This window comes from Oxyura jamaicensis, chromosome 3, assembly GCF_011077185.1.
Source record: "Oxyura jamaicensis isolate SHBP4307 breed ruddy duck chromosome 3, BPBGC_Ojam_1.0, whole genome shotgun sequence".
Taxonomy (NCBI): domain Eukaryota; kingdom Metazoa; phylum Chordata; class Aves; order Anseriformes; family Anatidae; genus Oxyura; species Oxyura jamaicensis.
The window spans coordinates 114,592,441-114,619,455 of NC_048895.1; the positions used below are offsets into that span (position 1 = coordinate 114,592,441).

Here is a 27,015-nt window from a genome sequence, read left to right on the forward strand (position 1 = left end):
GTACCATCACTAATATTGGGTCTAGTCAATGCTCATGTCTATTACAGCTTGCAGTAACAGCCAGCTGAATGTTAATATACATTTCTTACACTTATGCTTCTATTCGGTGACGATCTGTAGCTGAGGGAGTAAACAGTGTATACCCCTTTCTCTGGCTTTTTTGTTTGTCTTTCTCTTGTAGGAGTGCCTCTTTTTGCAATCGTTGTCAAGTATTTCCTCTGTAAAAAGGCAATGCCACTGAAGACAAAAGCAAGAGAAGACAATGGTCTTTCCCTGTATCCTGTTAGCAATGTGCATCAATGGCAACTGTCTTCCTTGTGTGCTGAAGACATTCTGCTGCTTATTTACAGAAAGAGCTCAATGGTGCTTGCTCCCTTTAAAATACAATAAATAAATAAATAAATAAACAAACAGAATGCATCAGCCCAGGGCTGCCTGAAATTTCTCCAGTGCAACAATTCTGCAAAAGTATAAGAAAAACTTTTTTTTTTTTTTTTTTTTTTTCTCCAAAAGCACGACTCACTACCACTGGGGTAGACATAAAATCTTGTTCTCATTTTAGCCATCTAAAATACATTTGCAGATCTAGGTAAGAAAGGCCAAGCTGTAATCCCTGGTTTTGAGATCAGGTAGCCCAGAAATGGTTTGTGTTTGCACAGATTTTGGCAAGCCTCCTTGAAAGGAAACTATCTAGTCCACACTACATCACAATTACAGCTTCTCAAGGATCCCATGAGATGCCTCTATGGCCTTAAGACATGAATATTATTATTTCATTTTATTTTTTCATTGTGAGGTCTGGCTTATGGCAAGAGTGATGTTTTTATTACATCACACTGAGAAGGTATGTTGCATGCCTTAGGGTGCAGTGTGAAAGGAATTTAGAATGCTTCAGGGTATAAAGTCTTCTAAAGATGCTGATAGCAGATTCTTTCAAATCAAATATGGCCATAATTATATCACAAGCATCTTGTGGTATATCTGAATAAGGGATTCAGGAACCACATAGACCAGCCCTATTGCTCACAGAAATAAATGTTCTATGAGATACATTTGCCTTGAAAAAGTGGGCTTTCATCTTTGTGATTGAGTCAGAATAAGTAGAAATGCATAAATCTGGAAGATGGTGTGTTAGTGAATAGAATATAGGTGAGTGACACTTGCTGTCAACTTCTTTGTGATAACCTATGATTTATTTTATGCTCTTTAATTTTGTGTTATATGTCCAGATGCAGCCATCAGTTTGTGGAGAGCACTGGCAACTCGTTCAAGTAGAAATTCAATCAGTGCCATAGAAGATGGGTAATCTAGATATTTTTTTCCAGGAGAAAAGGATACTGGGAGTCAAGGAAGAGAGAGGATGTCAAGGAATGAAAAGTGAGTCAAAAAGATGGAGAGGAAAATACATGAAATGAAGTTCAACAGGTAAAGTAGAGGGTAGCCTACCAATTCATTACTTTTGTTAATCACATTCATTACAGACAAAGAACCACCATTAAAAATCTGTCTCTTAAGTCCTACTTGTAGTTCATCATCCCCTTTCCTTCAATGAAGAACTACAAGTTGAATAGACCAACACAGACTGGAAAGCAATGGGCAAAGGGCTAAGAGGGAACAAGGTAGGCAGGAATTATTCACTGTCTATTCTAATAAAAGGACTGGGAGGTATAGAATGAAAAGCTCAAGCATCAGGTTTGGAATAAGACAGAGAACTATTTCTTCAAAGAATACATCAGTAAACTGGAATTAATTGATAACAAGATTACACTAAAAACTTACATATCTTAAAAAAGCAGCAGGACAAGTAAAATGCAAAAAATCATCAAGGAGTACCAAATAAAAATCTGCTTTCTCTGTGCTACAAGTCACAGAAGAGTGGAAGAATACACCAAGGAAATATTGGTCTGCTGTCCTGCTTCTTCTTGTATTCCCTTGGCATTCTGGCAACTAATAGTCACTATCTAAATGGGTCTTTGATGTGGACCAGGTAAGTTATTGCCATACCCATATCACAAAACCTCTCTTCCCAGTTCTCAGCCATTCTGCTCCATGACCAAATTGCCCTGCAGATAGTTTTCCTGCAGAGTTCTTGAACTGCTGACCTGAGAACTTATTCATGGGTTAGAAAAAGCCACTGTCAGCAGAACAAAGTCATCATCTTTCCAGTGCAGCCAGCTCTATCGTAAGGAAGTGCAGCACAACATTTGGATGCCAAACAAAATGAGATGAAATACTAATTATGGTAAGACTTTACAAAAAAAAAAAAAAAAAGGCTATCTGCCCCCATGAGAGTCCAAGCCTCCAAGCAAGTCTCTTGTGGAACAAAAGTAAGTTGTCAGATTTGAATAATTTCCCTGCATGTAGATAAATCCTCCTATTTCTACATCTTCCCCCTGCCTCCCACCTCCCCCTTCTCTTCAGTTTTGCAAACAAGAAACGAAACACTAGGAGCTATTTCACTGGATAACCATGCAAATGAAACAGGAGATTTAAATGTCTTAGCAAGGAGATCAGAGACACAGTTGGAAACAGCTGTAAGGGGCATTGGAATGATTATAAGGGAATAGGATGGGTGCATTATTTGGCTTGGTGACTTCATTAATGATATTTGACATCGAATGCTCAGTTGGTGTAAATCAGAAGAGCTCCTCTGTGCCTACTTACTGCCTCTGAGGATTCACTTCTTTGTCCTGAATATGAATTTCTGTATTATTCTATTTTATTTTTCTCAGCTCCCATGGTCTCCAGGCAGAATTTTGGGAATAGAAATTTAAGCTGTGAGAAGATATTTTGTTAGATGGAACCCATCTCAAGGTACACCTGTTGTATTGAAGATTTTGAGGTCTTACCACACAATTTGGAGTTTTGATTCACCTTGCCCACATATAAATGAAATGTTGGGGCATTGGATCCTTATATAATCTAAAACCAAAAATTCTTAGACTCCTGCCATTGAAAATATTCATTGAAAATGTATCAGCTGTGTCTATTTGCCCACACAATGATATCAAGTAACTGTGTAAAATTCAATAAGAATTGTCAATTATGAATTTCATATTGTCTCCTAAATATTTCCTGAAATCAAATTAAAATAAAATAGGAGTTCTTCTTCATTGTTATATTTTTAGCTATTTTTCTACAGCAGACATGGAAGTCTTGCTCTGCTCCAGAAGCTCAAGACACATCTGTGTTTTTACTGTTTTTAATATGAAGAAATCTTTAGCAAAAACTAGAAATATGGTGCTTACTGAGAGAAATTCTCCTTTGATGTATACATTATACAAGTCTCAGTGTCCCCCAATGGCATTTGAATAAATTCCATTCAGTCTCTTATTTATGTATTTACTTATTTATTTTCATTTACAGGATATGGTAAGAAATAAACACTCATTTGAGACATCCTGCGTGACAATACATGTCCAAAAATTCAGACATTTCTCTTAATGGATGTACATCTACAAATGGAAAGGTTAACAAAGAAAGACATTTCTTTTCATGCACCCAGTGAACACACAAACTTCATAATTTGTCAGACTAAGTAAGGAAAGCAAATGCTTTTGATTTCAATATACAGACATTAGTGTGAAGAGTCAACAGCAGACTCTCAGCTTCTTTCATGAAAGATGTCCCCAGCTTTCTCTGTTAAGCCAAGAGTGTCCCAGGCAATGTATATTCCCTGGCTTCCCCTGCCCACCCATACCATCACCTTGCATTATTTGCCAGATTTCCTTCCCGAGTCATTCCCTGAGTTGTCTCACTTCATGGCAGATCATAGTTGCTCTCTGAAGACTCAGTCCTACTTCCCTTCTCAGCAGCAGTAATATTCTGCCATGCAGTCCTTGCTTCTGCTGTAATACCTGTCATAACAATCAAGTACATTGCATAAAAAGAAATGACCAGATATGGAGAAATGTTTCAGGTTTCCAAAATCTTTGTTTTGTTCTGGGAGGAATTGAATAACTGAATTTCCATTTGGGTGAAAAACAATGTAACATGGGGGAAAATGTTTGTCTGTAAAGTGCTGGAAAGCAGACAACTTTGATCAATGTCCTATATAATGTTGGTATTCAGAAAAACATTGAAAGCTTGAGACATTTTACAAAGAAAATTTTAAAACAATGGTATTTGAGGAAGACAGCTGATCCCTATGAAACTGATAAAATTTATCTATTTAATTTTCCATTAAAAAAAGAAAAAAAAGTTTAAAAGTACTGGATTAAGTTAAATGCTATGTTGAAGATAAAAATTTCAGCTATCCTTATTTAGGTGCACAACATGGGACGTCACTATCTACATTAATAAGAAAATAAGAAAGGAAATATACATAGCACTGCAAATCTTTCTTCTTCAGGGAGACGTAAGTAAAGTGCATGGTAGGAAGGAAACTGAACTTTTGGTTAATGCTCCAGGGCCCAAGATGCTGTGTTTTTTGTTTGTTTTATTTGTTTTGTTTTGTTTTGTTTTGTTTTTTCCCTTTTTCTGTGTACCTATGAGCAAACTGATGCCCTTCATTTCTACTTGCCCTTCTCACAACAAGTTATGGTGCTGACTTTATTTATATCTGAAGATTCAAGGTCAAGAAGTGTCAATGGGGAGGGTCAAGGTAATTATAAACCAATAGCATAAACCTCTGACCAGAAGCTATAAGCAGAGGCTGTCCTCATATTGATGGCAATGTTAGAAGGACCTTAATGGATAAGAGTTAGAGTTTTGTTAGTCCAAACTGAATTTGCATGCACCTTTGCAAAGTACAGAGGATTTCTTCCATGTGGTGCCAGAAAGGCAAAATTTTCTCTCTTCATTCCTTGATCAGTCATCTTATGAATGGGTACCAGCAATCCTTTTCAATGTACCAAGACCTATTGTGTATAAAGAAAATGTCCACATTTTGAGCCCTCAGAGCTTTCATTTGACAAAATGCTGCTCACAAGATGACTGCAGGCTGGAGCCATGAATCCATTTTGCCTTATTTACATGAATTTTCCACAGAGTCCTTCAGAAGGTATCATACTCAGCACTTCCCAAAGGAAATTATGTGTATAAAATTCATGAGAAACACTGCTTTCTCTAGAGTATTAGTAGACATCTCTCTATTATACAACTCAGGAATATTATAAACCAATAAATAAACCTGGAAATGAAGGATATTTGCCTCACTGATCCAAGCATCCTCAGAGGTGAGGAGAGTATATGCGCAGTGCTTTTGAAGGATAGAGTAGTCTTTTCTCTCTGAAGCATCCATGGTGGTTAAGATCTGTGCAGTACTAGCTTAGCCTCTGCAGGAAACATAATATAAGAATATGATTATAATATGTAATCATTGTTGTAATATGCCTATTATATTAAGCAATGTTAATAAGATTTTTGTATATATCGCATCTTGGTAGAGCAAAGGAGTTCAGAGAACGGCTTAATGCAAATGAGTCTTTCAAATTTTTGACTACCAGTCTACTAAAACAGAACAGGGTCAGAGCTAATCTGAAAAGCAAATATATATCTGAGCTCCAGTTTTCTGGTCTTCCCATTGCAGTTCTCAGTGCAGAATACATGGGGCCTATAAAATTTACAAAAGACAAAGGTTATTCAAAGGTGCATATATAGGCCTAGTTAACTGTGTTTGGCCTCACAGTTTGTAGCTTCACAACTGTTTGTATTTCACAGACCTGGCAAAGATCTAACCAAAGCATAATGGAATGATTCTGGAACAGGGTTTTTGTGGCCAACACTTCTTGATTTTCAGCACAAACATAAGCAGAAAATTAAACACATTTATCTTTTAGACCTTTCTAAACTTAGAAGTCCAGAGAATGGACAATGGATTATCTTTGGTATGAGCCCAAAAGAGACATAGCTGACTGCCCTTGCACGGATTATTTATCATTTCTTTGGAGACAGCACCTGATACTTTTCTGGAAACATCTTTCACCTTGAAGGAAACATTGTGAGAAGCAAGTCCTGAGGTTCATACGAAAAACATCCCTTAGCTTTCTAATAAGGAAGTCAGAGCTTTCAAAGACTGTTTACTAGAAGTTTGTGAGATTACTTAGGCAGGAAAGACTTAATTGTATGTTTTTGGGCTTTGTTGCTTTTGCTTTTGTTTTTGTTTTCTTATTTTTTTTTCTGTTTAATATTATGGTGTTGAATGGTTCTGGATGGATAAAGAGGACTAGAAAAGGATGGGGTATCAGAAGTGCTCCTTGCCACCTTAATTCCTGTCCTGGGGGTCTCTTCTGTCTTCCCCTGGCTGCCTGGGGATATGGCATTGCTACCGTCAGCACACCTCTCTCAGCATGAGGGATGACAACCTACTCAGCCTCTCTTCCCACTTTCCTGTTGCTACCTGCCTCACCATCATCATTCAGTCTTCAGGTCAACACAGCGGGAGCAATCTCTCATTCAACCTCTCCCTACTAATCTGTTTGCTAATATCCTCCCCATTAATATGCCATTAGTTCCACTCTGAATTTCCTGCCTTACAATGATTTGTGTATGCAATAGAGAAGATCTTTATTTTCCAAATTCTGTTCTGCCTACAGGTAGTTTATACTGTTTATACTATATTGTAAGACCAGCACTTTCAGAGGTGTTTTATTCCACTGTAAGACAGTGGACCAAGAGTTGCAAGGTGAGGCACCTCCTAGAGGTACCCATCACTAACTACAGAGAAAGTCTAAATGACTAATTTACCCTGGGCACTGAATTTTCAGCTGTTTTAACAGTGAAATCTCCAGCTTTATTGCTACACAAAGTGTTTTCCCCATCTTTGGTTCTTTCATAACCCCCTGAAAAATTGCAAACTACTTCTTGAACTGCAGATATGAAAAGCTGGAACAATATCAGTGGACTAAAACCACTTTCTTTCCTATACAAAAGATTTGTGTCCATGCAGCAAAATATCATTAGCTCCTTTGCAAGACCTTTATACTCACAGAAATCACTATTAGTTACTATCTATCATGACAACAAGATGTTTTAAGTCATCAGCTGTCAGAAGAGCAAATCTGCCTAGTAAATGAAGCCTATATCCCTATATGTATTTCTTCTAGTGCTATAATAAAATGTACCTCGTTTGCCTGAACAAACAGGATTGATCCACTGACCAAATAACATAAGGAATCTGTCTTCTTGTTTTATGTATCATTCCCTGAATCTCTGTCTCATTAGCCAATTGGCTGAATACCAGCTTTTAAATTATCTTTGGGTTCATAGATGAAACATCACTAAAACAGCATCAGGACAACTGAACCTGTGTGACCAGAACAAACCCGTTCAGCAGTGACTTCTCTTAACATATGCTAAAGCTGCCAGCCTATTTTTAATCCATTTAAGGTGCTCCACATTAATTTTTCTCCATTTTTTCTAGGTTTGTAATGAAAACCTTATGGTGTACCAAGTCAAATGCCTCACAGATGCCTGTTCCATGAAATGTAACTTTTATTGAGTGAACTTGTAATAGTACCAGAATAAAAAGCTATCAGTTTAGATGGGCAGAATCTATTTTCCATAAAGGTGTGTTGAGTGGCATTCACTACATGTACCTTCTTCATTTCTGAGGACAGGGGACACTAGGGTACAAGGGAAGAGGTTTTGCCACAATATATACACCTGAAGCTTCAAATTCAAAGCATCAATTTTCAGTTCTCCTAGATACTGCTGCAGTCTAAAATGGCCCTGACGTTATTTTATGCTTTGCTCTCTCCAAATCAAGACTGTCCTGTCTAGAAACCCAAGGAGGCCTTTCTCAGCCTCTATATAAATAATTCTTTCATACAGCCAATATTATTAGTCATAGTGTGCAATTGGTTCTGTATTAGAATAGTAAAGAAGCCCACTGGCACTGTGAAATGACTGATCTCCGGTGTGGATGTATCTAGAGCACTGAGTCCCAACAGCTGTCTACCTCGAGGCATGGGAGAATTTAAGTTGGTGAGGTGGAGGAGGGATTGGTGATATTAGGGAAGCTGACAATTTGTGTGACTTGACAGCCCTTCAGCACAGACTGCACTTTTTTTTCTCCTCTAACCCTCAGCACCTTGCATGTGAAACCAGTTTAGGTGCATTTATTATTTCTATTTCTATATTTCTATTTCTACTTCTATTTACTTCTATTACTATCACTATTATGCTATACTCTCTTGTTTCAAGGGTGGCTTCAACAGCAGATGGGATGCCAGGATTCCACTGCTCTTGGAAAATAATTATTTAGCAAGCATTGGTGCTGAGGACCCTGAAGTCTGAGTGGGCTAAGTGGACTGTGGTATGGAGAAAAGCTGTATTAGCATTCTCATTTTGCACGTGAGGAGCTGAGGGGCAGAGACATTAAATGAGTGGCCTAAGGTTGCAGAGGGGAATTGGTGGCAGGATGCAGGCTTGAACTGAGGACAGCTGATAACCAAGCTAATGCATAAGCTGCTAGTTGCCCTGCACTACTTTTTCAGTGTTGCCTGTCTCCATTTTCCTCTCTGAAACAGGCTTAGATAATAAAAATGGTGTAGAAAATTTTTCTGAGGACAGATAGCCAAGGGAAATAGGTGCTTTTTCTGATGTTTTTCCCTTGTTCCCAGTGCAAGTGGTGTGTTATTTAATTCTTCTCTGCTTCGTGTCATCTATCCCTGATACATGGACCAAGGGGTAGTTTTTCCTTCAAAAGGGGTTTGGAAAACAGTGATTAGGGCCAGTAGGAACCTACTATTTCCCTTTGAAGGAAAACCCTGAATTTTAAGAAGAATACGGTAATATATTTTTTTCTGTAATTACAAATGCATTTGCTTTAGAAGTATTACAATTTTCTCCAGAGATCTTGGGGACTGTATAGACCTTCAGCCTCCCTGAACTGAAGAGCTGGGAGTAGTTCTTGGACCTGCGAGATGGTAACCTTGACTGAATTTGTGGTTAACTCCCAGGGCATGGAACAGCTGAAGCCCCCAAACCCTGTAACTTCCTAAGAACACATCAAGAGGCTGCCATAGGTGGGGAAACCATGCAATCCCAGGAACCCCACCTACAAAACAAGCTCATACTGGGTCGGTTACTGCTACAGAGAACAATTACAAAGCAGGGGATTATTTCTATGGCAAATAAATAAATAAATAAATAAATAAATAAATAAATAAATAAAATGCCACAAGACATTTACTTGTGCAGTATTTGTGCACTCACTGTACTTTTCCCATCAGAGGATTTCTCTTGATGCATTAGGAACCAATCAGTGAAGAGCCCATGGACTTTAGGAAGCTCCTAACCCGATTAAGCTGAAATGCCTGCTTGACAAGGCAAGATGTCAGCATCTTATCTCAGTTATTCGCGTAACCCCTGCAGAGAGACAAGCACTTCCAGAGGGGGATTCGGCCTGTACTGCAATTGCTGCATATGGGAAGTGAAGTGAAGCACCCTCTGGAGAGCATATCTGTCTCTACTAACCACAAGCACGGGAGAACTAGATTAGACTAGACACCTAACTTGTAATAATTAGGGGTGTTGAGTGTAGATATGAGTTAGGAAGTCTTGGTTATCTTCCTCCACTGAGTGTCTCAGAGGGCAGTGGTCCAGTGCTCCCACTGTCACACAATCAGACAAAGGGTTGCTTATTCAGTGACTTTGATAAAATTATTCTGCAGTGTCACCTCTTGACGGTGAAGGGAGATAAGGAGAATTTGTCATGTGTTCAGGCTTTATCTTATATATATTTTCCCATCTTATTTTCCACCTCTATACAGCCTGATTAAACAGATGTTTCCATATTGCTACCAAAAGAAACAAAATATTTTATGCTCTGTTGGTGATTGCCAAGGAAGTCAAATCAACTATGATTTTGCTCATCAGAAAGCGGACTTGAATTAAAAACTTCCTTGATGAAAATTTAAATTCTTACAGGGGATCATGTCTTTCAGCCTTAGAGAAATAGAGGTATTAGGACCCACAGCAAAGAACTGATTCCATTGGTTTGGGAATATAATCTACCATACAATTTTAGATTAAACAAGTGAGTACTGAATCATCCTTGGGCTTCCTACTAAGCCCAGTGGTGGACATGAAGATAAAAAGTCCCGTTGGGCAAACCTTAAAACGGAGTCACAATTTATGCTTTAGCTAATCTTCGTTCTGTGTCTGAAAAGAAGAAAGCACAGGGCATAACAGAATGAAATGTAGCATCCTTCTCCCTGCAATGCACATTTTTTCTCTGGGATTAAAATAGGGTTTGCATTTTAAATTTTCATTTACTAAACAGAAAAATATTTTACTAAGAGGGAATGGTATTAGGGAGAAATGATTCTTTGTGTGCCCTCAGGCCTGGTGGAGACAGGATTTGATTTGCTGTGTTAGGCTGGAATCTGGATTGATACACAGAGATGAGAAGGTGTTTAATAAAATTTACATTTCATTTTCTCACTTGACACCAGTCTCCTGTCACTCACCGAATGAAGGGAATACGACAAATAACTTTTGTCAGCACCTAGACATGGAGAGACAGTCGAGGGGAGTGGGGGAGAGCAAGGTGGGTTATTTTTAGCATCGTTCCCTTTGATGGCTGCAAGACTTGGCGTGTCTTAGGCACCAGCTTCATCTTTAATGTACTTTGGAACAGAGAGGTGCAGTGGGAGAGTAAGCACAGATTAATCCAGCCACACCTAACCTGTCCCTGGGGATGGACAAATGACCTACTGCAAAATGAATGAGGTGACCCAAACCCACCCCAGCAGAACATTTTGGTGCATGCTCCACTCTCAGTTTACATATCACTCATAACTCTAACACCCCACGTGCATAAGAATTAACTGCACAAATCCAGAGGCAGGGAGCTCTTCTTCAGGAAGAATGAGTATATATTCTCCTTTTTTGTTCCTGGGGTGTGTCATCCCTGAATTCAGATGAATTTTGAGTCAGATCCCTGCATCCCACAGGACTCAAACTTGGAAAAGCTCCAAGAGTGATGAGGAATATGCTGGACATCTAGAAAAATAAGATGAGTAAGCATTACTAGCTATTCATCAAGCAACACAACCTGACACAACCTGGAAAATATCAGGCAGTACATTTAAAATAAAAGCTGAATTTATTTATTTATTTATTTATTTATTTACACAGGTTATGGATAATTCAGTGTAACATAGAATTCAGGTTACACTTTCAGAAAATGATGTTCTGGGGCAATAGGTCCATCCAACAGCCACTTGAAGCAACCACCAGTCCCAGAAGGTTCTTCTTGCTTAAGGTCCATTTTACCCCATTTATATAAGGTCCCTTTTACCCCATTTATATGCCACAGTCTTTGTTCATAGCTGCAAATTGAGACAGATTCATCAGTAATAGGGACTAATTTTTCATTTATCTAACAATATGAGGAAAAAAGCTCTCAGTTGAAACATCTTAGGCAAAAGTGACAAGATGCTATGAGAGTATTTTAGGAGAACGTCATTTACTGCACTGGAGACCAAGAGAAAGGATCAAAAGCTCAGATAGAGTCAGATTTTGCCTTCACATCATCTTCCATTTTGTTGAGGTTTCTTTTTGCCAAAATTTTCACCTTGAGAATAAATCTAAGGACAAAATGAGTAATTTAATATGTATTTTGTATATAACTGAGTATATTATATATATATAATGTATGCATTCATTTATATATATTACCTATTTGAAAGTGTTGTATCTTTTTATTTTTCTTTCCTTCTTCCCTACTCTTTTTATCCTCCCTATTGGTCAGAATCTGGAGAAAATAATAATAATAATAAAGATTAAGTAAAGAAAGAAGTAAATAAAAAGAAAACAAAAACAGAAGGCAAATGTCTCTCTAAACATCACTCCTTCAAAACACATTTAAACTTCCAGTTTTTCTACTCCTTTTATATCCAGAGAAATCGCCATACCAAGGGTCCTTACCAGTGTGTTCTGAAACCTTGGAATGATCCTGCAGAGTATCTGGCTTTTGCTCTTGCCATCAACCTTTTAATGTTTGATCTCTATAACAAATAGTCACCCATCTTTTCCTACATTTTGGTAGGAATTTTCCTGTCAGTGCAAAGGAACCTGTTCACATCTTGGCACAGGTATAATGGTTGCAAAAAATTAACTCAAAAAGTTCTATGAATCTGTATATCAGTGAGCACCCATAATTACCCTTGAAGTACTGCATCACACAGTATTCCTGAGAAAGCAAAGGTTTCCTATCACATTTCCTTGTCCAGTGGATATTTTTTTTGTGTAATTCCACTCTCAATAAGGCTCTTCATTGCAGAACCAGTACCTCAGAGAAAAGCCTTCTGACTGGACACTTCCCTCCTGTATTTGCTATTTATACCTCTTATGCTATAGAAATAACTGCCAAAATAAATAGGGACTGGGAATTATACCATATAGAGATGATGAAAGGGTTTAAAATCTCATTGCTGTTATTTGGTTTCTCTCTCTCTCTCCCTCTCTCCTTTTTTTTTTTTTTAATTTTGTCTTAGGCACACAATTCCTTCAACCCAGACTGTAATTAATTTTACTACATCACCAGTTATCTCCGCTCCCTAACCAGCCTTGTCATTTTAATTTTTCACAGGCTTTCTTTTCTTCTACCCATGTGCCTGCTCCTGTATCTTCGTGAAGTCTCATCAACCCTGGTCCAAAGCTTTAGGCAAATTTGTCTGTAATGCACTCCTCTGCTTCAGACATAAGAGGAAAAAATACCACTTCCACAAAAGGGGGAGAAGGGGAGATGATTTTGACCATAGTATTGTCTAGGAATTTTGAAAAGCCAGTTTAAAAATAAGGCGTCCTTACAGCTGCAGGCTTATATAGAACAATAAAATTCAAGAACTATTGAAAATGGGACTACAGAAAAAGGTGTCAGGCAGAGAATGTAGACACTGAAAACACAGCAAATTCAATGAAATTGTTGTCATTGGCTGCAGCAGAGCCAAACTTAGCAAATTTCGCTGACATTTGAAATGACTGTCAAGAAAGAGCTTGGGTCTTGGAGGATGGTTCTGCACAGACAGATGCAGTGCTTGTAATATTTGTTGTCCTTGCACTTTGAAGGCTTAACTGGGATTCATTGTGGGGAGGTCAGTACCTTGCCAGGCCTTCTTTAGTAGATTTTGTGAAAGGGCTCAGTGTCCTTTGCAGAGTTCACTTCAATGTGGGCCACGCTAGAGCATCATTCTTCCCCATGACATGCCTATAGGCTGCTTTGAAAAGCAAGCTGAAATCCTGCTCCTGCCTTTTTATGTCCTCCCAAAAGATGGACTATGACAGCATAGAACAGTGAGCTCCTTTCATCTGAATCCCCTGCAGCTGGGCCAGAAGTCAGTCATAACCTCAAATCTATCAAGGTTCCCCATTCCCTCACAGGTGACCCACATGTCATACTGTGGGTTTTCCTACTGGCTCCCTCCATCACTTCCCTACTCTACCCTGCCTTCACACTGCTTTTTAGAATGTATAACATCTCCTTATCAAGGGGTATTTGGACGTTCACACTTACCCATAAAACATGCAACAGATCACCAAAAACACTAATAGCAGGAAGCTGTAATATGCAGGTGTCCCACAGGCTGAGGTAGATATTCCAAATATTGTAAAACGAAGTTTTTGGCTTTGGACTTGAAATGTGTGTTCTCTTTCTTTCCTTGCCCAGGACATCCTGGGGCAGCTTGGGTATGTCTGTCCTTCTAACCATGTGTTCCCTGGAAGAGCAAGAGCTCGTTTTATCTTTGCCTCTCCAGGTGGCAACATTTTCAAAATAAGTCTGCATCTGCATCATCCACAGAGGAGTAGAATCCCATTTCATCTGGGTGCTGTCGATATCAGTCTAAAAACAGTAAGTGAAGTCTACATTATTTTTAGAAAAGATGTAACCTCACTTTAAACACGTTCTTCAACCACTAGATGGTTATAAACATCATCTTTATCTCTGATCACCACAATGATTTCTTTCCCATACACAACACAAGAGCCCTTCAATTTCTTGCTTATTCAGGGCTTACTTCATGTTTGTACTGAATTCTCATCATGTTTTTTTCACTTTCTCCCCACTTCATTCCCATGCTCCACCACCCACTCAATTAATGCACAGCAGTGTGGGAAATCAAGATCAACAATGCTGCAGATAAAGATTTTTTAGCCCTGCTTATTTCATTAGAGGTCTAGACATGCAAGACATTACTTATTCTGTAAACAAAGTATGGATAAATGCTAGGATTATGAATGAAAGGCTTAATTAAAACCGTTAACTGTTTCCAATATGTCTGTGTTTTTTTTTTCAAAAAGAGGCTCTATTGTATATTTTTGCATATCATTTACAATCAATATTATTTGCATGTAATTTGCATAAAGCCTGACACTTCTAATTATATATTGTTTGCTTTCACACTTCTTGGATGTGATAGAGTAACTTACCAGGAGTAGAACTACTTAAGGAGAGTGGAGGTTAGGGGCTGGAGGAGTCTTATTTCTGCCGAGGAAAGGATCTCCTACCATATGAAAGTAAATCGGGGTATCAGCTGTGGAAATGTGTTTCAACAAGCCTGGAGATCTCCTCAAGACACTCCCTCTTATACTTATAAACTCAGTATAGTGGAGGGTCCAATGCTGGTAAATCTACCTGTGACGACCTGGCTTGGACTACATTGCATTAGTAAAGCAGCTTTCTTCCAGTAAGAGGAGAGTTTCTTTCATCAGAGAGAGGCCATAATCATTTATGGATCTAAAATATCCCAAAATGTGAATAAAGTGAGAGTTGTCTCTCTGAATCTGGATGGAACTGAAGCAAAAGCTGGAAGCTCTTCCTTTCAGTTCAGTTGGTTTAATTCTTTCCTCTTTGATCAGAACCAAACAGCAACAGAGGTACTCTCCCAGAAACAAAGGAACTCTCCATCCTTTTATCTAAGGCCTTCTCGAATGACCACATTGTGAAGAAGAATGAGAGGGGAAGGCATTATATATTCTTTTATGACTAACATCAGACCCGCATCCACTAGAGCTTGCAGGATGAGGTTCATCTAACCTATACCTGTGTCATGTATGTCTTCACCTGAACTCCATCACAAAACCGAGGTTCTTTGGGGGTCAAAATTGTCTCATTCTAAAGCAAGAATATAAATGAAATCAGAAAGTCTAACACTATTCTTTCATTATCCACCCTGATCCAGCTGGCTCTTACCCACAAAATGCCCTGACAGAGCACAGTTTGGGAGCTTGTATGGGTGAAGAGCATCTTCAATGAGCATAAATAAAACTATTTCTTTCTGGTAGCAGGCTCATATAACCGAAACCAGACTGTTCTCTGTATCACCATAGATTTAATCTGTTTTCTCATTAACTTTCTGCACACTGTTCACAACATAAGCAACAGGCTTATCTACAGCTTCACTCTTCAGCTCAAGCCCAGGGTGCATGTACATACTTTACAACTTTGGAAGCCAATGGCACTTCGTGCAATGGCCAGGATGATAATTGCTACACACATTGGGGCTCTCTTAGGGCTTACAGTCTAGAATTAGACATTTCTGCTTACAGAACTGAGTAGCTAACCAACCAGCACCGGCATCTTAGCTCCTGGTTTGTTTTCAAATCAAGGTTTCTCACCTTCTCCTCCACAGCTGATCTGGACAGAAACTTAATCTTCATACATCAGTATTTTTCCTGCAGAGGAGTATAAAATTTATCTTGTGCCACCAGGGCACCTTTTAACCAAGAAGTTTATGGTACAGAGAGGGTATAATACAGTTCCTCATCTTCCAGCTCAGTTAAGCAAAGCAGGGAGGAATCCTCTGAGCAGGGAGGAATCCTCTGAAGTACATCAGTATTTTTATTATCACTCATAAACAGTAGTGTCCATAACAAGCTGGTGATTTAAAGGTATTAGAAAACAATGACATGGTGGAGGTCTAACTCAGCAAAACACTTTAATTTTGAAACAAAACAAAACAAATATTCTTAAGCACAGATTTAACTAGGGAAGCATGGAAGCACTTGCTCGTGAAATGGAAGTTGAATACATGTTTATTTGGTTTTGCTCAAGAAAAGGAAAAGGTTTACACATATACTGAAGATCTTTGAAAGGGAAGATCAGAAGAAATGGGGAAATTCTTATATATATATGTTTGTATGTATATGTACATGCACACACATACCAATAAGCATTGCTCTAACCTCTAAGACTACATTGGTGTCAGCATATTAAATAGTGTCAGGGTGCAGGTACAGACACTCCACTATTTGCAGTTGAAAGCTTTTGGCCAGACCCAGCTAGCACTCCTCCCAGCAAGTCTTAGAGAGAGTTAATAGAGGTATCAGAAGCCAAGGGCTGTCCTCAACAGGTTGCGTGGTCGCACCTTCTTGTTTTGGAAGCTAAGACAGTTTAATAGCATAGATGTGGCCAAAGTCTCCCTGTTGGCTGCAGAGCCAGGTCACAGGTGCAGTTGTACATGCACAGCACAACAGTTGGTTTCCCTGTTCTAATATGGGTGTTTCTCTGACCACAGAGACAAAAAACTCAATCTTGCATTGACTGCAAGCCAGGCAAAGCTTGCTTTGTCAGTAGTCCACCACTTGACATGACTTCTCTTATACTTATACTGCTGCTCCTGTGACAATCTGCTCCCTGATATCATTCCCATTTTTGGGCATCATATCCAACTCCTCTCTTTCCTTGTTGTAACCACCTGAAGGCTGGGGCACATGCTTCTGGGCATGGCACACTTGGACTGTTGGCTGCTGAGGTTCCTGAGAGTCACCAGGAGACATTCCCCCACATTGATGTTGGTGACTGACACTGTTCTTGGCTGCAGAAAAGATATCTCTGTTACTTGTTGTACGCTGGAGACCATTTGTCTTCCTCACTGTCTTAGCTTCACAGGGCTGCAGGCTCAGCTCCTTCAGTTGTACTGTAGCATGTCCATCTGCTCTGGTTTCTTCCATTTCTGTAAAAGCAAAACTTGTTTGAGTTTTACAATAATTTTACAACACTAGTTTCACATTCCTTACCCCTCTATTGCTTTACTGCATGTTAAAGGCATTAATAAAAAAGCAGTTATTTTATGGAAAATTATTTTAACTGGCCACAGATTTAATTTTGGCAAAAATAAGTTTTGAAAATCCAATAACCATAAGCTGCTTCCACCAAAAAATACGGCAAACATAAGAGCTGCTTTGTTCTTACTGATACACAAATAGCTTCCATGGCATTTGCTGATGTTTATCAAATGTTCCAATAAATGATTAATAATAAAGTGTATAGAATACAGCTGATTAATAAGCTATATATCACTAACAGTGAAAATCATTTTAATACTACACATCTATAAAATGCATAAACCCTCTACAAATAAAGCTATAACATAAAGGAGAACTTTTAATTTCCAACATTTCAATCCTACTCAGGGCAGAGCCTGTAACCAGCAATGTTGTTTAAAAATGGTGTTGAAAAATCATTCAATTGTTGAAAAAGCAAAATATGTACTGTACATATTTCATGTAAAAATACAAAATGTTTACTTCCAAATAATCTAATTCCTAATAACGGAAATCCATTGGAAAGTACTTGGTAAATTTTCAGTAGTCACATGTTTGGGTAAATAACAATTTTTCTTCTCATTATTGCCTTAAATTTTGGTTATTGGCTCCTTTAAAGTACAAATTGCATACATCACTAGCTTCAACTTTCTTCTTTGTACATATAAACAGGATGTTGGTCATCTACACCAAAGCTTCATGCTATTTTGTGATATGCATTCCCACCCTCTTCCTCTTCAAAGGTGACATTTTCAACTCTGAAAATAGGACTCATCAAACAAGTTTGAATTATTGGAGGAGGCTAAAAGTTTTCTGGACATAAGCAGTTTCAAAGATGAAATATTGACTTGGGATTTGTAGGACAAGACTAATGGGAAATAATTCTTAGAGTCTAGATGTGTTGTTGCTCCAGACACTACAACTAAAATGGAATATATTCTGTGTTTCCACCCATAACATGAAACTTGAAGTTAAAATTTAATCAAATTGAATTTGTACACAGTAGGAAGAATGACAAACTGGTAGACAGGAAGGAGGAGATGATCTGAGCAAACTAGGAACAAGGGATGATAACCCATTTTGGAGAGTGGGAGACCCTCTTCAGGTAAACAACAATGATTTCTGGGCAATGTTGGGAAAGGAGTTCAAGATAAAAATCACTTAAGTACAGTAAACAAAAGGATTCATGAAATCTTTTGGTGGTAGAGGAGGAGTGAATGATGTTTGGGACCTAATTTTATTTTTGTAATACCGCAAACCAGACATGAAAATCAAGTCTGAATAAAGTAGAGGGTACACCCAGAGAGTAGTCGTGCCCTGGAACAAGCTCCCCAGGGCAGTAATCATGGCACCAAGACTGCCAGAGTTCAAGAAGAGTTTGGACAATGCTTTGAGGCGTAGGGTCTGATTTTTGGGTGGTCCTTGTGTAGCCAGGAGTTGGACTCGATGATCATTATGGGTTCCTTCACACTCAGGATATTCTGTGCTTCTATAGCTCTATACAAAAGAGTCAGAAGAAGAATTCCAGATTGCCAGGACTAGTTAGACTCAAAGAAGGGCTTCCATTTGAATCTAGAGATAAAGGATTTTTAACTGAGAGAAAAATAAACACAAAACCTAAAAGTCATACTAAAGCGATACTCAGTATAAGTCAATCATGGAATCAGAGTATCATAGAATCTCAGAAAGGTTTGCATCATAAGGGAATTTAAAGATCATCCAGTCTACCCTACCTTCCATGGCAGGGATGTCTTGATCAGGGTGCCCAAAGCTCCATCCAACATGACATCACTTCCAACAATGAGGCATAGATTAGGCCTCAAAACTGCAAAAATAAGCTATGAAATGCAAACTAGTGTAGGATACAACTTTCCTATGATGAAAGTGAAAAACCACCAGAATAAAGTATAAAAAGAAGCAATATGCCCCTCCACCTCCAGGTGCCTTCCTGTTAGCCATGCATTAGTCAATCAAAAATTATTTAATTCAAGACCAAGATCATAATATGAAGCTGAAGAGATTTTTTTTGTTACACCACAGTCAGACAGAGTAATACCTTGATCCCTTCCCCCCTGAAGTACTGCATATCTACGCATACGGCTTTCTTCATCTCCATCCTCAGCTACTTGTTCTGAGGCAACAACCAGGGACCCTACCTCCATTGGTCTTTGCATTGTATAAGCAACTACGAGAGAAACCCTGCCTTGCAAGACTTACTGTGGTGATTAATAATTAACATTCCAAAAGCTTAATTGTATTAGAAATGTGAGATTTCTTATGGGGAGAACAACTGTAAAGCAGAAATGAAACAAAAAGACTTCAGCTTTGATTTTCTCTCTCTCTCCAAAACCAACAGCACTTTAAATAAGGGGAAATCAAACATTAGACATTTCCAAGTCATATGTATTAAATTCACTTAAGATATTGTTATCCTTGTTTAGATTTGAACATATCGGGGAATCTTTTTGTCTTGCAACTATTCCTAAAAGACTTTAAGTGGCTGGATTGCCTTTTTCTGACAAAAAAAAAAATCTTTCCATGAATTATTTACATGATGGCTCCAATCAATGCTGTACCTGTCAGCCTCCCCAGCCAAAATGAAAGTTCACTATGTAAAGGTGCCAAGGGAGAATGGCAGCCTCCCACTGCGAGTTTATAGACAGAACTAAGTCAGCACGCATTATGTGTCAGAGCCGACATCAGACAGAATCAGATCCTTTGATCTCAGACCTCCACAGGAAGCTTAGATCTCAGACAAATTAGATAAAAAATGAATTTATAGCAGATATGTGTCCTAAGGCACACAGCTGAATGTTGTGTTTTGGAGGAGTACAGCAAATATCAAAACACATAAACTGCAGAATTTCCTCTCTCCTTCTCTCTCTCCCTCTGCTTTTGTGATGGATGCTAATTAAAAAGAGATAAAACTCCAGCTCGCCTCTTCCTGCCTCTTATGTAATCCACAGACTTCAGGAAGGAGGAGAAAAATAAAATTCCCAGTACAGACTAAATGGATGGTTCAGCAGGGTTATCCGAATGCCCTTAGATCTGTGCAGTTGGCAGGTGAGACCAAAAAAAGCCATGACAAAATAACCACTCCAGGAACGTTTCATACTTGCAGATAGGGAAGCCAGTGCTTTATGCTGCCAGCCACATGCCCCTGAGGCTGTCTGCTTTTCAGTGACCTCAGAAGCTGTGTTTGATCAGCAGAGGATGAAAAGACAAGTCTTGAGGAGGTGGGTGGAAGATGGGTGTTTGCAGCAGTGATGTTAGGAAATAAAGGGGGACAAAAAATGGGGGCCATGGAGCCACTTTGGGATGCTAGCTTGGACTTGCTGCTGGGAAAGCATGATATGAAGGTCCATGGGAGCAAACTGCAAAAGGTGGAGGTTACTGAGAAGTGTACAAAGGAGCCCTGTGTGGTTTTTCCAACACAGCAGCATACCCCCAGTACAGTCCTTCCCATCTTGCAAGCTTGTCCGGAGGTTTTTTAGCTTCACATAGTGGCTATCTCTGTTATCACTAGCTCCTGGACATCTGGGCAGGGGGAGACCTTTTTGCTGCATGTGTAGTGGGGACACAGCAGGAATGCCAGTCCCCATCCTGCTCTAAGAACACTGGATGAAATCATGGACTCACTGAGCTAAAGGGGGATTATGCTTCTGCCCTCAGTGGAGTCAGGATATCACAAAATATGTCTGCAAGGAGATAAAATGAGAAGCAGACCAACACCAGGGAGAATGAAGAGGACGTAACAAAATGAAAACCCTTTGGAGGAGAACTGTATCACTGACCCAACATAAACCTGTCGTTTGAAGAGACCTAAACAAACCCTTTTGATGTCAAACTCTTTAAAAATCTGAATTATTCTCAAACTGCAGTCTCACCTCTTTCTACAGGCACACCACTTTCATTCTGTCCTGGATTGTGGTAAGGCTGGATGCGAGGTGCATGAGGCTGTGCTTGCTTCTGGGGTGCCTTGGTACTGGCTTGTGGTATATCAGACTGTTCAGTCCTCATTTCTGTAATGAAGCATATCAGTCACATCACTGCCAATGCATCCTCAGCTCAATAGCAATTATTAATTCAAGTAACAATTCATTGCTGGTGAATGAGCAAAATAATCTGGAAGTATTCTTTCTGCCCAAAAGCAGAGAGAGTTGTTTTATGATCATGTCTTATGTTTTGCTATTTGGGAACCTATCTGTTCAGGTAAAATATTTCCTTGTGTTGTCATCATATTCAATAATATTAGAAATTCAGACATTAGTGCAGCTGGTGTTCATGATGTAGTTTAGCAGAAAGACTCTTCAGCTTGGATTTGTAAAGTTATTTGGAAGCAAAAATCTGGTGAAATTAGCGAGGAGGTTTTGAAACCAACAGGAAATAGGGGCCTAAAATAATGTATTATCTGAGAGCTTCATTGGCTCCTCAACTGTGTCTTCCCTGTACTCTTGGCTAGGTCACAACTTCAGTTAGCACATCTGGAAGGCCAAATTATTGGTAGTTTTCAATGTACCCAGAAATTTAAAATGACTATTTTGTAATCAAGCCATCGAACATTTGCAGTCATGTGCATTTATATTCAGTTCTTCCCTTTACGACTTCTGTATTGGGAAAGCCTCTTATATTTGTTTTAATGTCAATACTAGATCCCAGCAATCCTAAGGCAAATTAATAGACTTGTGGATTTGCTTAGGGGAAGATCTCCAGAGAAGCTGCAGCCCTCCCATTACCACTTTGATACGTGTGATGCCGATAATGTGGTGTGGGATGTGAGCATGGCTCTGCCATTGCCTCTAGGGCATTCACAGTGCAGGTGTCACTGGTCCTGTGTAAGCACCATGGTTTCACATTAATATCACTGTGGCAATGTTTTGTTATGTCACCCTTTATCAGGAAAATGCATCATCTTTTCTTTGTTTCTCAGTTCTTCATCTGCACTATAGAAATCCGATTTTCATCTTGTTTCACATACAGTTAAAACTTTTTCCAGACAGGACTAAGTCATCTGCTATAGGCACAAAACTGTATAATCCTGAGCTGTGAACTATACTGCTAAGTTATGAACTCTGCAGAGCTTTCTCTGAGTGCCATTGTACACCTGAACAATTCAAAAAATAAAAAATAAAAATAAAAATGAAGGTGCCAAAGCTCATGAGACAAACAGAGGAAACAAGTTAAAGGGTCATTAGAACAGCAGAGATATGTTAGTAGACAAACCTATTCTGAGTCTTATCCAAAGCCAGAAAATGTTAGAAAAAAGAAAGCAACTGGGCTATATTCATGTAAAAGTCATAAATTGTGTTAAAAATTCTGCAAATTTTACCTTGCCATTGCTGCTAAATCTTATTGTAGCCACCCAAGAGATTTGCCAAATGAAAGAGGGAATCCATAAGTATAAATTTTCATGGATGTTTCCAACTTACTGTTGCTTTTGCTCTTCTTGAACCAGCAAAACACAAGAGTGAGGACGAATGCAGATGCTACTGCACTCAGCAACACAACAAGAATCAAGCTGGCCTTCTCTCCCATGGGCACAGGGAAGATGGTAAATGGCTGAGACAACACAGTGAACTTAGCTCCTGAGAATTTAAAGCAGTCAAAGTTTATTACAAGCATAAGGACACTCATTCCACAATGAAAACACTAGGCTATGGACTTTCAACAGTGATGCTGCTGTTAAAAATGCATGCAGGAACAGCCCAGAAATCCATCCATCCCCACATCCAACAATAGCCAACAATATTTATGTAGAAATGAGTAAGAGGACAAGCCAAATATTTAACAACATTTCCTCAATGTGTGTTTCAAGCATTCAGTGCATCCTGAAGTGGAGTCAGTCTCTTTGTATTTAACAGTCCTTACTATTTCTCCCATGAGTTTGTCCAGTCGACTATCAAGCCTGGAAAATATGTCCACAATCTGCCTGTTTCTGAGACAAAACAGATCAGGCTCAGGCAGAAAATCTGCATATTCTGTCTAGCAAGACAGCAAAGCTGGTTGTGATGAGAAAGGTGATAATTCATGCGGAATTTTTACAAGCTATACATGACTTATTTAAATTAAGTTGTAGGGAGTCTAGAAACGTTGACTAGCATTAAGCTGAGTCAGAAAACTCCTGGCGAACACGTTAATATTTTTCACCATGTGATGTTGAGCATATATAAACAAAAAGTTTCAGTGTCATTGCTGTTAGCTTAGTCTTTTGAAGCATACAAGCTCTTTACCTAGAGATACTACAGTTTTCTGTAAATTAAATCAGAATTGAAGCAGCCACTACTCAACATTTCCATGGTCAAGAGTTCATTGGGTCAAAGCGTCTGAGCTTCAAAGACCGGAAGATGCTTAACACTGCTGCCTCCAAAATCAGAAATATATAGGTGTTTTGATCCCCCATAAAATCTGTTTATTCCACTACTTTCAGTAGTACTGCTGCATGAGCTAATGCATAAGAAATTAATCTAAAATCTTCAACTGTGAAGAAGGTGTTTGGCACATGTGCAGCTGGGCTGATTCTCCTCAGAAATATCCACACGGAATCTGGCCTTAGCATTGGTCCTGGACAACTTCCAAAAACATTTTGAACAGAGATGTTTTTGGGAAGAGCACAATTTTAATGAAACTGATCACGGTACTTGCTATAGACCAATTTGAAGGATGTGGATTTACATATCAGCCTATTACCTACATTATTACAAGACTCATTGTCAGTCCAAACCTATTTTAATAATTTCGATGGGCTTATATTTCTTTTTCTTGAGTTCCAATTTTAATAAAAATCTAAAAACCTTTTTCATCAATTCATTAAAAAAATGAAAAGCACTGTCAGATGAAGGTTTGCAGACTAGGATAAGTAGCTGTAAGTACTTTTATATGAAACTAATTAGCTTTGTGTCAATATTGTCCACCTGAACAAAGCAGAGCTTCATCAGAACAATGTGGGAAGCATGTTTCAATTGGGAAAAATTTTCCCGCAGATACAATCATATACGAACTTCAATTGAGAGGAAAGCAGCAATCTCACAGGTATCAAGGACTCTACACAGACAAGTTCTTAAAGGTTGCATTTCACACTAATGGTTTGCAAGTAGACTGCTGTTGGTTTAAATGGAAAGTGGATGGATCAAGCCCATTGGGATCTATATCAGTTAAGTGAATATTACTGGAAAATGAGGAGCAAGAGCATGCAGCAGTGCTATGAATAGCCCGCTCTCCCCAGGAACTACCACTAAACCACTTGGGATTATTGCATTCAACATCATCGGCATCTTCTGAGCTGTCTCCAAATCACAGGAGCCTGAATAACTATGCCAGAAAGCTATTCATGAAAATGTGTCCCAAACATCTATTTTTTGATCGTTTAATTTTTGTTTTTTTGTCTCAAAAGATAAGCAAATATCTTCAGTAAGATTTTGGCAGTATACTAGTTTTTATACTGACTCCAGCATGGTTCCCCATTACAAATGAGCAAAGGGGATTGCTTGTTTGCTGTGTACTTTTACAACTGATATTAAAAGTGTACAATGCTCTGATTTACATAGGCGATGCCTACATGGATGCATCAGCTGTACACATTACTGGCTTTAAAAACCTCTTTGCAACACTCTTTCTGACTAAATAGTTCATAAAAAGGGATTTCTATTTGACCTTTGTTCAGAGGGGAGAAGATTTTGTGACTCCCCTGAAATAGCTTTCAAAAGACATTTCATTAAGCTGCACTTTCCACTAAAGAGTCTGATCCTGTGAGGTGCTGACTTTCCATCTGCTCTCACTGAAGTGAAGGCAATGGGAGCCGTGGGTGTTTGGCAGAATCCACCCCAAAGTAGACATATGTTCCCCCTCTAAAGGCCCACCTCCGAGTATTCCCTGCACCACAATTCTCCCTTTGCAGAGCCACAGGAAGCACTCTGCTAATTAGCCACTTGTGACTGGGAGGAGCAAAGGTTTCTAAAATAAAATATCTGGATCTTAATGTAGTCCCAGAATAGGAAAGGATTTCTTGGGTTATAAATCCGTACTGTGTTATACATTATCATCCATAAGCATATCAAGCTCCATCCAAAAGCAATTGATCTTCTGTTCTCACTATTCCTATCTATTAAAATAGACTGTTCAGGAAAAAAAAAAAAAAAAAAAAAAAAAAAAGGAATCTAAATATTAATAATATTTTAATTTTTTAGTTCAGATTTTTTCACTAGTCACTTCCACTTGGTCACTTCAGCCATCTGAGGTACTTACCCTTTTTTTTCCCTAGCTTAAGCAAGCCATGCTATATTCGAGTTTTCTCATTAAAAAAAAATAAATAAATAAATAAATAATAAAAAAAAATTATTCCTACCTTCATTCTTCTCTGTACCTATTCCTTTTTGAGATGATTTCTGAATATGGGTAAACAAAATTATCTTAGTATTTCAAGGCCTCATCAAGCCTCTAAGCAGTGGCGCACACATCTCCTCACCTCTCCTGGAGAAATTTTATCCATCCTTCTTGGTTTCTTTCTACTTGGTAGGTCTCAGGTTATACTTATATATATATATATGTAATACCAGAACAGAAACTTTATGCATGGGCTTACAACACCTGTAACTTAATTTCTTTTTGAACTACATGGCAGAGAGCACATTCCTGCTTCTCAATGACTTGACAGGTAACCAGCACTTTGACCCTTATATACATTCAGAGACAGATTTGTAGATAAATTCAGGCCCCCAAACAGTTACGCAGGTGCTTGTTTCATGCAGATGCCCTGAGGCCTTTAACAGCCAGAGTTCAGGTATTGCCCAAGATGCCAACATCCCCCTCAGCTTGTATTTCTTAGGAGGTATAACCACATCTGCCCCTTCAGTGTTATGGTGGCTCAAGAGGTCCTGATGTCACATCTGTAAACTGTCAGGGATACCCTGAGCAGAGCCCAGTCCTGGAGGCGTGCTGTGAGTGTGAATAACCTGCTGCACCCATAAAGATGTCCAGGTGCAGCCAAACGGTGGGTGAAAGGCAGTACAAAAAATAACTGGGAGCATAGATGGAAAATTACAGAACACAGGCAGGAAAAAGGGGTACTCAGTTTACAGGAAAAAACGTTTGCTCTGTCTGCTTAGCTGACCTACGTACTGTGGGGAAGTTCATAGTTAGGGAATCCAGGAAAAAGAGGTACCTCTCACTGGCAATACTTCTCTGTTCTAACTCATCTTCATTTTGGGAACCTTAAATGAACAGTACAGCTCACTTGCTGCTTGGATGATGCCAGCTTGTACATGTAGCAAGGCCGTTTAGAAGTTTTGCATTGCTCACCTCACTCAAGCAAAGCTTACTTCCCTTTTTATAAATTCAGATCACCTGTAGTGTTTTGAGCTCATTTACAAAATCAACAAACAAAAAATAGATCCTACCTGGTGGTGACGTGACAGTAAATACAAGATTCCAGTTTGTGCCTGAGCCAGACACAGCCAGACTGGAAAAGCTTGCACATCCATCTACAACTTGCACTTCAGTGAGCCCTGCAGAGTAATACAAAAAATTAATTGCAATTAACAGCTTCCAGACAAACATGAGTTCAGTCCCTCAGGAAAAAGAAAAAGAAAAAGAAAAAAAAAAAAAAAAAAAAGACAGGAGAGTCCTTGTGACTCTTGTGACTTGAAGGGGATTTGGGAAAACCTGACTTCAGTGTCCTTCCTAACTGTAAAGTTTTTGTCTCATCCCAGAAATTTCATATAGAGCGAGGTCTTCAGAGGTATTTGGGTACCTAAATCTCCTGGAGTGGAGCACCTTACCTTGTGAACCTTGGGTCATTGAGCTCATTCTGATAAGCTCTGTGCATGTCCGTATCATGGCAAGGTAATCTGAATACAAACTCTAAAGCGATCAAGGAGGAGTAATGGGAGCTACGCTGACATGTTCAAAAGTTCCATTGATTTAATTTATGTATTCTCTGCAATCAACATCACCAGGATTAGGAGAGTATTTATGATGAGTAAGTATTTTTGTGTTAAAGGGATGGTCTCAAAGAGCCAGCCACAG

The 27,015-nt window shown here is 38.9% G+C and overlaps 1 protein-coding gene across 5 annotated transcripts in view; it reads right to left on the bottom strand.

The window, feature by feature from the left end:
• Positions 1 to 15,873: 15,873 nt before the first annotated feature.
• The window catches only part of PKHD1 (PKHD1 ciliary IPT domain containing fibrocystin/polyductin), a 253,587-nt gene continuing 242,445 nt past the window's right edge, over positions 15,874 to 27,015 (bottom strand). For 2 of the 5 annotated variants that reach the window (XM_035322238.1, XM_035322236.1), the window contains exons 64-67: positions 26,388 to 26,495; positions 22,425 to 22,580; positions 20,883 to 21,017; positions 15,874 to 16,904 (exon numbers count right to left, since the gene is read on the bottom strand). In XM_035322238.1, coding sequence (XP_035178129.1) covers positions 16,555 to 16,904; positions 20,883 to 21,017; positions 22,425 to 22,580; positions 26,388 to 26,495 — 749 coding nt within the window. In that variant the 3' untranslated portion in view covers positions 15,874 to 16,554. The remainder of the gene's footprint in view (positions 16,905 to 20,882; positions 21,018 to 22,424; positions 22,581 to 26,387; positions 26,496 to 27,015) is intronic. The other 3 variants (XM_035322237.1, XM_035322235.1, XM_035322239.1) reach the window with 2 other exon arrangements.